The sequence below is a fragment of the Bubalus bubalis genome, chromosome 13 (assembly GCF_019923935.1).
Source record: "Bubalus bubalis isolate 160015118507 breed Murrah chromosome 13, NDDB_SH_1, whole genome shotgun sequence".
In the NCBI taxonomy this organism is placed as follows: domain Eukaryota; kingdom Metazoa; phylum Chordata; class Mammalia; order Artiodactyla; family Bovidae; genus Bubalus; species Bubalus bubalis.
This window is the reverse complement of record NC_059169.1, coordinates 17,275,201-17,289,287: the sequence shown is the minus strand read 5'-3', so window position 1 is coordinate 17,289,287 and position 14,087 is coordinate 17,275,201. Positions and strand designations below refer to the sequence as shown.

The 14,087-nt window shown below is 39.7% G+C and overlaps 1 protein-coding gene across 3 annotated transcripts in view; it reads left to right on the top strand.

The window, feature by feature from the left end:
• Window positions 1-14,087, top strand: part of LOC102413807 (ATP-binding cassette sub-family C member 4) — a 500,000-nt gene that overhangs the window by 461,518 nt on the left and 24,395 nt on the right. For all 3 annotated transcript variants that reach the window (XM_045162446.1, XM_025263123.3, XM_045162447.1), the window contains 2 exons: window positions 882-1,073; window positions 9,765-9,920. In XM_045162446.1, the coding sequence (XP_045018381.1) occupies window positions 882-1,073; window positions 9,765-9,920 (348 nt within the window). The remainder of the gene's footprint in view (window positions 1-881; window positions 1,074-9,764; window positions 9,921-14,087) is intronic.

Below are 14,087 nucleotides of genomic sequence, written 5' to 3'. Positions count from 1 at the left end.
TGTCCCATGTCAACAGGTTTATATTCATCACAAGATGTCTTCAAAAATAATGTCTCTGTACCAGAGAGGCCCTGAAATCCTGGGGAGGATATAAGTTAATTTCTTAAGGACTAGTTTATTTTTGTTCCTTAATGAATAATTCCTCATTTTTGGTAAAATTAGAATTTAAAATTTTAAAGTTGGTTGTTTAATTAACTGGTATTCGCCACCCCACCCCATGTTAGCATTCATTCTTGTATGTACTGAATGCCTGAATTGGATGGTGTCGCTTCTTTTGGGCAGGATAAACTCCCTCTCAGCATGTGCTATCAGAGGTATCAAGTTATGGCTGTTAAGGAGGCCTTATTATGTAAATTATATCCTGTCTTGAATATTTGCATCTTCATCTAAAGGGAGGAAAACAGTAAAAATAAAATCATTCCACTTCTATCTTCTGATAGAGCAGAAAGTTTGACTAATTATTAAAATGAGGTTTGATGATCTTTCAGTTCTGCTCATCCATAACACATGGCCCTTCTGAAGCCACAGATTATGGGCCGATGTCCATAAATATTCTTTTCTTTGACAAAATTCTCTTGTTTTTTTATTCAGGTATGAAAAGTGGATCAATAAAATCTTACCATTCATTTTTCTAATTCTTTTAGTTTTAATACCATGTTGAAGGAAGTAGCCATAAGTGAGTGTTACAAGAAAATGGCATATTATCAAAGTCCTCCTTAGATTGCCACTTCTGTCCTTTGAAGATGATAAGACCTGGGATATTCTTAACCACATAAATGCAGATATCAAGATAAAAAAGCAAAACATCTCATTTACAGTCTCTGAACATGCATAAACCAGACTTTCCATTCCTAACCCACGTGATGTCATATGTCTTTCAGATGGTGTCAGCAGAAAGGGTGGTTGAATATATGGAGCTTGAGAAAGAAGCACCCTGGGAATACGAGTATCGTCCGCCACTGGACTGGCCCCATGAAGGAGAGCTTGCCTTTGAGAATGTGAACTTCAGGCACACCTTAGATGGGCCTCTGGTATTGAAGGACCTGACAGAATGCACTGAATCAAAAGAAAAGGTTTGTTTACACCATTTGCTGCTTTAAAATCCAGATAAAGATTTAGCAACATCTGCTGTTGGCTTCCTTGTCGGTGTGTCAGGGAGACTCCATTTCTCTGTGGATGGGGATTAGATCAGTGACATTGTTGGGATTCTTTCCTGGAAACTCACCATGGACTGGGGATCTCAGCATTTCTTTACCCGTGTCGTGAGCTGCTCATGGTGGTTAGTGGACTCTGGGCTCCTGAGCTGGAATTTAACCTGACCTGGGATACTATATGTCAGGGGTCTGCAACCTCTGGGTTCTAATACTTGATAATCTGAGGTGGAATTGAGATAATAATAATAGAAATAAACTGCACAATAAATGTAATGTGCTTGAATCATCCCGAAACCATCCCCTCCTACCTCCAGTCTATAGAAAAATCATCTTCCACAAAACAGGTCTCTGGTGCCAAAAAGACTGGGGACCACTGTATATATGACACCTGATTACTCTTGCAGACTCTTCGAAGTCAGTCCTAGCTCCCTGTCCCTAACCCTCCAATATCACCTTCCTACCTATCTTTATTCTTTGTATTTCTGAAACCTTCTCATCCTCTGTGATACCCTTCAGTTGCAGCCTCCTCCTCTGTCCTTTCATCTTTTCTGTAGACTTGTCCTCCACTCACCCACACTGAGCTGTCATACCCCTGACCTCCCACCCACAAGCTGCTTCTTTCTTTAGCACAGGTCTGGTCCTTACTGGCCTGGGCAAGCTGCTTCTGGAACCACAGTGCAACCCTAGGTCCACTCCAAATAGGGGATGGTATGGCTAGCTTGGGACCATCAGAGAAGAGTCTAGAATCGTGACTCAGAGGTGAGGAACCAGAGTCCCCAGCTGGAGGCCCTGCTTGTCAGTAGACAATGTGTCTGTCAGATTTCCCATTGTACAAAATTCTGTTAATTTGTACTAATCTTAAATTTTCTCAAAAGCCAAAAATATGAATTATCATTATATGAAACTCTGTAGTACAACTTAGGAACATAGCACACTTGTATTCTTCCATCTTAAATTTCCCAAATCATAGGGTTACTTCAAGAAAATTAGAGATACCAAGGGAACATTTCATGCAAAGATGGGGTCGATAAAGGACAGAAATGGGGTGGACATAACGGAAGCAGAAGATAATAAGAAAAGGTGGCAAGAATACACAGGAGAACTGTACAAAAAAGAGCTGCATGACCCAGATAATCACGATGGTGTGATCACTCACCTAGAGCCAGACATCCTGGAGTGTGAAGTCAAGTGGGCCTTAGAAAGCATCACTACAAACAAAGCTAGTGGAGAAGATGGAATTCCAGTTGAGCTATTTCAAATCCTAAAAGATGATGCTGTGAAAGTGCTGCACTCAATATGCCAGCAAATTTGGAAAATTCAGCAGTGGCCACAGGATTGGAAAAGGTCAGTTTTCATTCCAATCCCAAAGAAAGGCAATGCCAAAGAATGCTCAAACTACCGCACAATTGCACTCATCTCACATGCTAGTAAAGTAATGCTCAAAATTCTCCAAGCCAGGCTTCAGCAATACGTGAACCGTGAACTTCCTGATGTTCAAGCTGGTTTTAGAAAAGGCAGAGGAACCAGAGATCAAATAGCCAACATCCGCTGGATCATGGTAAAAGCAAGACAGTTCCAGAAAAACATCTACTTCTGCTTTATTGACTATGCCAAAGCCTTTTACTGTGTGGATCACAATAAAATGGAAAATTCTAAAAGAGATGGGAATACCAGACCACCTGACCTGCCTCTTGAGAAACCTGTATGCGCGTCAGGAAGCAACAGTTAGAACTGGACATGGTACAACAGACTGATTCCAAATAGGAAAAGGAGTTCGTCAAGGCTGCATATTGTCACCCTGCAAATTTAACTTCTATGCAGAGTACATCATGAGAAACACTGGGCTGGAAGAAGCACGAGCTGGAATCAAGGTTGCCAGGAGAAAGTTCAATAACCTCAAATGCAGATGACACCACCCTTATGGCAGAAAGTGAAGAGGAATTAAAAAGCCTCTTGATGAAAGTGAAAGTGGAGAGTGAAAAAGTTGGCTTAAAGCTCAACATTCAGAAAACTAAGATCATGGCATCCGGTCCCATCACTTCATGGGAAATAGATGGGTAAATAGTGGAAACAGTGTCAGACTTTATTTTTGGGGGCTCTAAAATCACTGCAGATGGTGATTGTAACCATGAAATTAAAAGATGCTTACTCCTTGGAAGGAAAGTTATAACCAACTTAGAAAGCATATTCAAAAGCTGAGACATTACTTTGCCAAAAAAGGTCCGTCTAGTCAAGGCTATTTTTTTTCCAGTGGTCATGTATGGATGTGAAAGTTGGACTGTGAAGAAAGCTGAGTGCCAAAGAATTGATGCTTTTGAACTGTGGTGTTGGAGAAGACTTTTGAGAGTCCCTTGAACTGCAAGGAGATCCAACTAGTCCATCCTAAAGGAGATCAGTCCTGGGTGTTCATTGGAAGGACTGATGCTGAAGCTGAAACTCCAATACTTTGGCCACCTCATGCGAAGAGTTGACTCATTGGAAAAGACTCTGATGCTGGGAGGGATTGGGGGCAGGAGGAGAAGGGGACGACAGAGGGTAAGAAGGCTGGATGGCATCACTGACTCGATCGACGTGAGTTTGAGTGAACTCCAGGAGTGATGGACAGGGAGTCCTGATGTGCTGCAATTCATGGGGTAGTAAAGAGTCGGACATGACTGAGCAACTGAACTGAACTGAACTGAAGCCATTTCACTCCACAGTTGTTAACCCCTAGTTTGCTGCTGCTGCTGCTAAGTGGCTTCAGTCGTGTCCGACTCTGTGCGACCCCATAGACGGCAGCCCGTCAGGCTCTCCCGTCCCTGGGATTCTCCAGGCAAGAACACTGGAGTGGGTTGCCATTTCCTTCTCCAATGTATGAAAGTGAAAAGTGAAAGGTTGCTCAGTCATGTTTGATTCTTAGCGACCCCATGGACTGCAGCCTACCAGGCTCCTCCGTCCATGGGACTTTCCAGGCAAGGGTACCAGAGTGGGTTGCCATTGCCTTCTCTGAACCCCCAGTTTATACTCCTGCTTACTTGTCCCAGTCCCCATCACTTCGTGGAATTTGATTGGGAGAGGTAGCTGTGGGGGGTCGGGGAAAAGAGAGATGTGGGAGTGAGCCGGCCCAGCAGAAGTCAGGCTTTATTCTCTTTCCTCTGTTGTTCTGATTCCTGGAAGTTAGAGTCAATATGAAAGTGTAGTAAGTACTATGCAGATTTCTTCATGGAAGAAATACTGAATAAAAATAAAGAACTAGTATAAGGTAAATGAGGCTTCCCTGGTGGCTCATTTGTAAGAATCTGCCTGCAATGCAGGAGACCCAGGTTCAATCCCTGGGTTGGGCAAATACCCTGGAGAAGGGAATGGTAACCCAGTCCAGTATTCTTGCCTGGAGAATTCCACAGGCAGAGGAGTCTGATGGGCTACAGTCCATGAGGTCACAAAAAGTTGAACATGGATGAGAGACAAACACTTTCTTTCAATTTCAAAAGGTAGATAGTACCCTAGGTTTCCTGGTTAGATTCTGGGGTGTATTTTTTATTTAGAAGATTCTGTGGTTGATTTGATCATTTTGGAGAGTCCTGGGCCATTTTAAAGCATTTTCCAGCTCTGGAGGTAGATTGAATTTGGTTGATTTTTGTTTGTTTCTTTGCTTAGAGCTATTTCCTAGATAATTCATTTTTACAGACACTTATTAGACCTCACTATAATGTGCCAAAATATTATTTTCCTACCTTTTATCCTTGTTTACATATTATTTTCTCAGCAACCCCTCTCCTCACTCCTAGACTGCCACCTTACCTAGGGGGTTTCCTAATTCCTTGTGACTTGGACTGTGGTACAAGCCAGCACCCGCATCCCCTGGAGCTTCTTAGAAATGCAGAGGCTCACCCAGACCTCTTGACTCAGCATCGCATTTGAACAAGACCTCCCAGTAAAGTCCTTTCTTTCCCATGGGCAGTTTTTGATGAATGATCACCTATGATTTCCAAGAAATGCCCTTTGACAATTTGAAGTGGAGCTCATGAATCATCTAAACCCCTGTTGTGACTGAGCATGTGTGCTTCTTTCACCACCTGATGGTATCAGAAATTAGTCCTGCTGCCCCAAGCAGGGCTCAAGGTCTGTTTGGTCTGTTCCCCAGGCACCGTGTACCCCACTTAACTGCAGGTTTCTCTCCAAGCCCAACTGTGGGTGCTGTTTTTTCCTGCTGACAGCTGGCCCACCTGACCTCAGGTACCATCTTTATTCAATGATGTCAGCTCTTGTCCCATGCACCACATTATAGGCACCTGTATTGACGTTATACTTTAACTCTCTGGCCTTAGGATCCCTATATTAGGCCTGCAACTACACCTCTACCCACTTTCTCTCATCTAGTTAGACAGAAGGACATGATAAGGCTTCAGGCCATCTAGGTGATAAGGAGACCATAGCAGATGGAAAAAGGTCTGGCCGATGTGGATTTGAGTCCCATGCTGCAACTAATGGGCTCTGCTATTTCAGGCAGACTAATTCACCTTATAAGCCTCAATCTGTTCTTTTGCAAAATGGTGGTGATAGGATCTTACCTCTAGGGTAGTTGTACACCTTAAACAAGATAAAAACCTATGTATCAATCAGCATGGAGACCAGCACAAAATGAATGCTTAGACAAAGATAGTTGTCATTTTCATAGGTTGTGAAATGACCTTAACCACTTACACTGTGTAAAATTTTGTATGTTCTGTGAAAATGAAGGGTTGGACATTTGCAATTATATTTATAGCTGTGGGATTTATCTCCTGTGTCTGTCTCTCTGTTCAGCTTTTCATATACCTAGAGAATATAATAATAGATCTTTCATACATTTCTCCACCCTCAGTTAAAAATTTCAGCCCCCTGTGAAAACCTCTTTTACAAAGGACACCACAGATGATACAAATAATATTTTAAAAAATCCAATACAGATCCTGTTGACAATGCACACAGTTTGATTTTGATAGGCAAGAAAATGTCTCTATTAGCTTTGTAAGATAGAAGGCTGTCATGATTTTTATAGAAGTTTAGAAAAAGATATAGGGTTGGGAGAAGTCTACATGAGAAGACAAGTAGAGTATTTTCAAAGAATTAGCCATGTGAGACAGACTTAGTGATGTATGTTAGACAGACTTAGTGATGTGTGACAGGGTTTCAGCAGGTGGAAATGCATGTGGAAGTCCTTCTGGGAGATGGAATCAGCTTAAACAAAGGCATGATGCTCTGATTCAGTGAATGAAGAACTAGACACCTTCAGAGCATTCGGGGAAATGAACTCCCAGGTGTATAAGATATTTTCATGTTCAGCCCTCAATACTACTGAATGACCCCAAGGAATCTGACTTGTGAAGATGAAGGATGGAGAGCTTAGCAGGGATGGTTTTGTAGAAGAGATGTCCCAGGGTAGAGTGAACAGGCACAGAGCTGGCCTTCAGAAGTTTAATCCGAGAAGTGAGTGCATATGCACCCGAGTGGGCAGATGCGGGAGGCAGGGAGACAGGAGTTGTTGTGCCTCCGACAGGATGTCCTGGGAAAGTGATTTCCCTTTTTTTTTTGAAACAAACTGGTGCTGATTGAAACAAAGCTAAAAGACTCAGGTTTGTAATGTGCTGGGAAACGAGTGGGAACAGAAATTGGCATAGTACTTCTGGAGGGTAATTTGAAGTACTGAAGAATATGCTTTAAAAAAGTCCATACTTATTTCTCAGCAATTTCACATCTAAGAATGTATCTTAAGGGAATAATGAAGATTTCTTTTAAAGATTTCACTTCAAGGATATTTAACACACAGTTATTTATAATAGCAAAATATTAGAGACAGCCTAAATGTCCACCAAGAGGGGGTTTGATAAATAAATGATCATAAATACTATAATATTATATGGCCATTAAAATAATTATTTTTTATGAAATACCTATTGAAAACAGGTTGTAATAGTATGTTCATATTAATACCATTTTGTTTAAATGAGCAACACACACATATACAAAGCCAGAAAAAAGATACATCAACATCTTAGGGATGATTTTAATAGAGTCTATGGTGATGACTAGCATGTATTCACTTTTCAGATTCATTTGCACTGATTATAATTAAGAAAAAGATTTGCTTTGTTTTTTAAAATTTGATATAGTCTGTCACTAAGGTGATGACTTTGGGCCTTAAAATGAGAAAGTGAGCCATGACACATTGCAGAAGTAGAAACTTCAGGACTTGGCACTATGCTGGACTCAGGAAAATCCAGAAGTAAGGTAGGCCCTCGAGCCCAGGAATGAAGTAATGAGAGTAAAGTAGGGGAGTCAGAGGAAGGGGCTTTTTGTGTGGGGCATTGGATATTGAGTTTGATGTATGAAAAGAGACCCAGCTACAAATGTCTTGATAAGTTGGTGCATTTGTCAGAAACCAGCCTTGGCCTATTTGGAAAAAACAAAGGGGCAGCTGCAAAGCAGCTAAAATAAGACTATCTTCAAGTGTCTTTGGTATTAGTAATGTAAAACTACTGATATTGGTAATACTTTCCATAAGCAATTAGTAAAAGCCTTTGGTGACCTGGGAAAAACTTCCAGACTATAGTTTAGCTGACTGAATGGTAGAAACAGCTAAAGCTGGGTATTCTTTGAGTTGCTTCTTTCTTACTCTCCTCACTGGAGTTTGGAGCTCACAGACATTCTTACAGACACAGTCCTTGTCTGTGTTCTGATGTGTTTTGATATACACATGAGAACACCCAGAAATACAGGCATACCTGGTTTTACTGTGCTTCACAGATAGTGCTTTTTTTTTTTTTTGCAAATTGAACATTTGTGGCAACCCTGAGTCAAGCACATCCATCAGCACCATTTTTCCTACAGCATTTGCTCATTTTATGTCTCTTTGTTGCATTTTGGTAATTCAATATTTCAAACTTTTTCATAATTATTATATTTGTTATGACTTGTGATCAGTGATCTTTGGTGTTACTACTACAATTTTTTTTTGAAAGCTCAGGTAATGGTTAGCATTTTTTAGAAATAAAGTATTTTAAAATTAAGATATGTACACTGCTCTTTTAAGACATAATGCAGTTGCACATATAACAGTTTATAACGTTGCATAAGCATGATTTTTATATGCATGGGGAAACCAAAAATGTCATGTGAGTTGCTTTATTGTGATACTTAGTTAATTGCAGTCATCTAGAACTGAACCTGCAATATTTCCCAGGTCAGCCTGTACACAAACACATGAGCTGTGTATACATGTACTAGAGCCTGCCTACGTGCAGAAAATGGCCCACCTGTATTATATAAATTAGAACTTATCATAAAGTAGAAGGTGGCTGCAAAGATATATCAAATAAGCTACTTTTCTTACATGTAATCTCTATAAACTCTTGTCTGAACTACAATTATTGATTTTACAGATTAAGCTTTGGAAACTTGGAAATATTCAAATGAGAAAGTATGTAAAGTTCATAGCATATAATCAGTGCTCAGAAAGGTTTAGTTCTTCTCTGCTTAAAGCTGTGACTTTTAAAAAAATTATTGACTGAATTAATTTATAAATGATTGAAATTATGTCTCATACCCCTCATCAGCTCCATAGTCCTAAATAGAGATGAAATTGGGGAAGCGCCCATCAGAGATTTTGCAGCTGGATAATCTCATTGGTTGGGGGGAAAATGCTAGTTTCTACATACGTGTTTAAATGCACACAGCTAAAAGTTAGTTTTTATAGTACAGTTTCATTCCTGACCAGCATTTTATTTGCATTATACTGATTCTTTGATCTTACTGTTAATGTACTTAATTTCTCTCTAGTTTGGTTTTAATAACTAGACTGACATTTGACATGTATCTTTCCCAAGGTGCAATTATAACTGTTAACTGGTTAGTAAACTATCTTTTGAATAGCTTAGATGAAAGGTCCCATATAAATAGCAAATGTTGTTTGTGTTGTTGTTGACTCATCATGTGTATTTTGCATGTTAGCTACTGTCTTTTGCAATGCTGAGACCTGAATTTTACAATTTTAAGATGTTTCCTATCTAGATAGAACATAATTAAGATATTTAGCATCAGGAAGTGATTTAATTTCTCTAAAAAGAATAATTCCCCTTAAATAATAAATCCTTGAAAAAATGATTGCTTGTTCATGTATAACACTTCTGACTTGACTTGTTGACATCTCTGTAAAATTACAACATTATTCTCAAGGTCAGAATGCACAGACAGTAAATTTACAAACAGACTTCTTATGGATCTCTTAGGAGACTGCTGTCTTTTTATTGCCAGTAGATATTAATAGATTCTGGTTTTTTTTTACTCTTTCTGGGGACATGGGGTTTCAACAGAGGAACTTTGTCAATATCTGATATTTTTGGATCTCACAGTGTTGCGGGTGCTTCTGGTATCTAGTGGGTAGAATCCGAGGTTATTGCTAAAACTATGATATATAGGACAGGCTCCCAACCCCTCAACAATGAATACTCTGTCCCACAACATCTACAGTGCCATGGTTGAAATACTAATAGACTACTCTTTATGTAAAACTTTAAAGTTCATCTTCAACAACCAAGGTTTCTCCCAGTTATGTTTTATATTAATTCTTAAACCTCCTGAATCTCTTTACAGACGGGCATTGTGGGAAGAACAGGAGCTGGAAAAAGTTCCCTCATTGCTGCGCTTTTTAGATTGTCAGAACCCAAAGGCGGCATTTGGATTGATAATATCTCAACAACCAGTATTGGACTTCACCATTTAAGGAAGAAAATGTCAGTTGTACCTCAGGTATGCATGTCAGAGCATTGTCACATGTTCTTTTTATAAGGCACCTTCGCTAACTTGCTTTTAATTTGATTTTTTCAAAATGCATGAAAGGTTTGATCCTTTCCCTTCCAAGAGAGTATATTTTTAGCATCTGATGTTTTCAATAGATACCAGGGTTTGTTTGTTCTTTTGTTTTGTATACATGTGATTTAATAACTTACCCAGATAGATTCTGGACCCAGACTTCCTAGGTGTCACAGTTTTATCTGCTGATAACCACGTAATACTGAGATCAAAATGATAAATAGTTGGTTTAGCGTTGAAAAGGTTCCTATAAAGAAACATGAATTTTAAGTGTCTTAAAGATGAAATTTTATTGTGGGAAATAAAGATGGTTATCTCCCTGGGGTGCTTTCTGTGAAACGGTGAGGCTTTGAGAATTACAAGGTATATAGACTCTTCAGGGAAACTTTTAGAATTTAATAGACTATTTGAGGAAACTTTTAAAATTTAACCCTTAAATGATTTTAACCAGAAAGGCAGTACAGAATAGTGAGGAAAAGCACAGGATGGGAATCCCATCACTGTGCACCTCAGTTTTTAGGTTTTGATTATACCCATCTCAGGAATAACCCAATCAGACTAGTTAGCAGAAATAAATGGATGTGTCTGTAAAGTTCTTTCAGATCCTTGGATAAAAGGATCTAGAAATCTGCCTTGTGTTATTTTTAATGCTTCTTAATACTTAAAGATTGTTAACTCAGAGGACCATTATATCTACTACTGCGGGCAGGAATCCCTTATAAGAAATGGAGTAGCCATCATGGTCAACAAAAGAGTCCGAAATGCAGTACTTGGATGCAATCTCAAAAACAACAGAATGATCTCTGTTCGTTTCCAAGGCAAACCATTCAATATCACAGTAATCCAAGTCTATGCCCCAACCAGGAATGCTGAAGAAGCTGAAGATGAACAGTTCTATGAAGACCTACAAGACCTTTTAGAACTAACACCCAAAAAAGGATGTCCTTTTCATTATAGGTGACTGGAATGCAAAAGTAGGAAGTCAAGAAACACCTGCGGTAACAGACAAATTTAGCTTTGAATTATGGAATGAAGCAGGGCAAAGGCTAATAGAGTTTCACCAAGAGAACACACTGGTCATAGCAAACACCCTCTTCCAACAACACAAGAGAAGACTCTATACATGGACATCACCAGATGGTCAACACCGAAATCAGATTGATTATATTCTTTGCAGCCAAAGATGGAGAGGCTCTATACAGTCAGCAAAAACAAGACTGGGATCTGACTGTGGCTCAGATCATGAGCTCTTTATTGCCAAATTCAGACTTAAATTGAAGAAAGTAGGGAAAAATCACTAGACCATTCAGGTATGACCTAAATCAAATTCCTTATGATTATACAGAGGAAGTGAGAAATACATTTAAGGGACTAGATCTGATAGAGTGCCTGATGAACTATGGACAAATGTTCGTGACATTGTACAGGAGACAGGGATCAAAGCCATCCCCATGGAAAAGAAATGCAAAAAAGCAAAATGGCTGTCTGGGAAGGCTTACAAGTAGCTGTGAAGAGAAGAGAAGTGAAAAGCAAAGGAGAAAAGGAAAAATCTAAGCATCTGAATGCAGAGTTCCAAAGAATAGCAAGAAGAGATAAGAAAGCCTTCCTCAGCGATCAATGCAAAGAAATAGAGAAAAACAACAGAACGGGAAAGACTAGAGATCTCTTCAAGAAAATCAGAGATACCAAAGGAACATTTCATGAAAAGATGGGCTCAATAAAGGACAGAAATGGTATGGAAGATATTAAGAAGTGGTGGCAAGAATACACAGAAGAACTGTACAAAAAAGATCTTCATGACCCAGATAATCATGATGGTGTGATCACTCACCTAGAGCCAGATATCCTGGAATGTGAAGTCAAGTGGGCCTTAGAAAGCATCATGACAAACAAAGCTAGTGCAGGTGATGGAATTCCAATTGAGCTATTTCAAATCCTAAAAGATGATGCTGTGAAAGTGCTGCACTCAATATGCCAGCAAATCTGGAAAACTCAGCAGTGGCCACAGGACTGGAAAAGGTCAGTTTTCATTCCAATCCCAAAGAAAGACAATGCCAAAGAATGCTCAAACTACCGCACAATTGCACTCATCTCACATGCAAGTAAAGTAATGCTCAAAATTCTCCAAGCCAGGCTTCAGCAATACGTGAACCGTAAACTTCCTAATGTTCAAGCTGGTTTTAGAAAAGGCAGAGGAACCAGAGATCAAATTGCCAACATCCACTGGATCATGGAAAAAGCAAGAGAGTTCCAGAAAAACATCTATTTCTGCTTTATTGACTATGCCAAAGCCTTTGACCGTGTGTATCACAATAAACTGTGAAGAATTCTGAAAGAGGTGGGAATACCAGACCACCTGACGTGCCTCTTGAGAAACCTACATGAAGGTCAGGAAGCAACAGTTAGAACTGGACATGGAACAACAGACTGTTTCCAAATAGGAAAAGGAGTACATCAAGGCTGTATATTGTCACCCTACTTATTTAACTTCTATGCAGAGTACATCATGAGAAACGCTGGGCTGGAAGAAGCAGAAGCTGGAATCAAGATTGCTGGGAGAAATATCAATAACCTCAGATATGCAGATGACACTACCCTTATGGCAGAAAGTGAAGAGGAATTAAAAAGCCTCTTGATGGAAGTGAAAGAGGAGAGTGAAAAAGTTGGCTTAAAGCTCAACATTCAGAAAACGAAGATCATGGCATCTGGTCCCATCACTTAATGGCAAATAGATGGGGAAATGGTGGAAACAGTGTCAGACTTTATTTTTGGGGGCTCCAAAATCACTGCAGATGGTGACTGCAGCCATGTAATTAAAAGACACTTACTCCTTGAAAGGAAAGTTTTGACCAACCTAGGTAGCATATTGAAAAGCAGAGACATTACTTTGCCATCAAAGGTCCATCTAGTCAAGGCTATTTTTTTTCCAGTGGTCATGTATGGATGTGAAAGTTGGACTGTGAAGAAAGCTGAGTGCTGAAGAATTGATGCTTTTGAACTGTAGTGTTGGAGAAGACTCTTGAGAGTCCCTTGGACTGCAAGGAGACCCAACCAATCCATTCTAAAGGAGATCAGTCCTGGGTGTTCTTTTGAAGGACAGATGCTAAAGCTGAAACTCTAATACTTTGGCCACCTCATGCGAAGAGATGACTCATTGGAAAAGACTCTGATGCTGGGAGGGATTGGGGGCAGGAGGAGAAGGTGATGACGGAGTATGAGATGGCTGGATGGCATCACCAATTAGATGGACAAGAGTTTGAGTGAACTCTGGGAATTGGTGATGGACAGGGAGGCCTGGCTTGCTGCAATCATGGGGTCGCAAAGAGCTGGATAGGACTGAACTGAACTGAATAATTAAAGGCCCACAGTCCATGGGGTCACAAGAGTTGTACATGATTTAAGACTAAACCATCACCACCAATAATAAAAGATTGCTTGTGTACATTAAAAAAAAAAAACTCTATAAATAAAGAGATAACATTAGATGATTCTTGGCTCTCCTAGTAATGTTTGGAAGCACATGTAAGTAAAGACTAAACATCCATTGACATCACCAGGTTTTGGTTCTGTTCCACTGGTTTCCACCCTACTTTTGAGTATGCTCTGTATACACACTCTATAAAGTGTGATTACAAAACAGTGCTAAGTTTGTATCTGTATAGATAATGATCACTGAGCGTTGTAAACACAGAACCTTAATTATTCTACTTTTTATGCATTTGTCTCCAAGTCACAATATGGGTTGATAGGGATAATCTGGAGAGACTGAGCAGAGTGTAAAGAGTTCCAGGAAATCATTCAAGAGGCAGCCAGGGCTAGAAGGTTTAAGAGTGTAGACCTAGTGTTAACATGACTCACATTTTTATTCCTGCTTTGCCTTATATGACTGTGGGGCCTCAATGAGGCCACTCAGCTTCCATGCTTTAGTGTCCTCAACCTTCTACCAGGTCTAGGAGTTACTGACTCAGATTTGTTGTAAAGGTGTAAATGGATGAAAAAATGTATATGCTCATGGCTGTTTCTTGGAACCTTCAGTCAATAAGAATTATTATTATTCTTAAGGATCTAGACACTAAACTTTAGGTTTTACTTCTACTTAAGTAA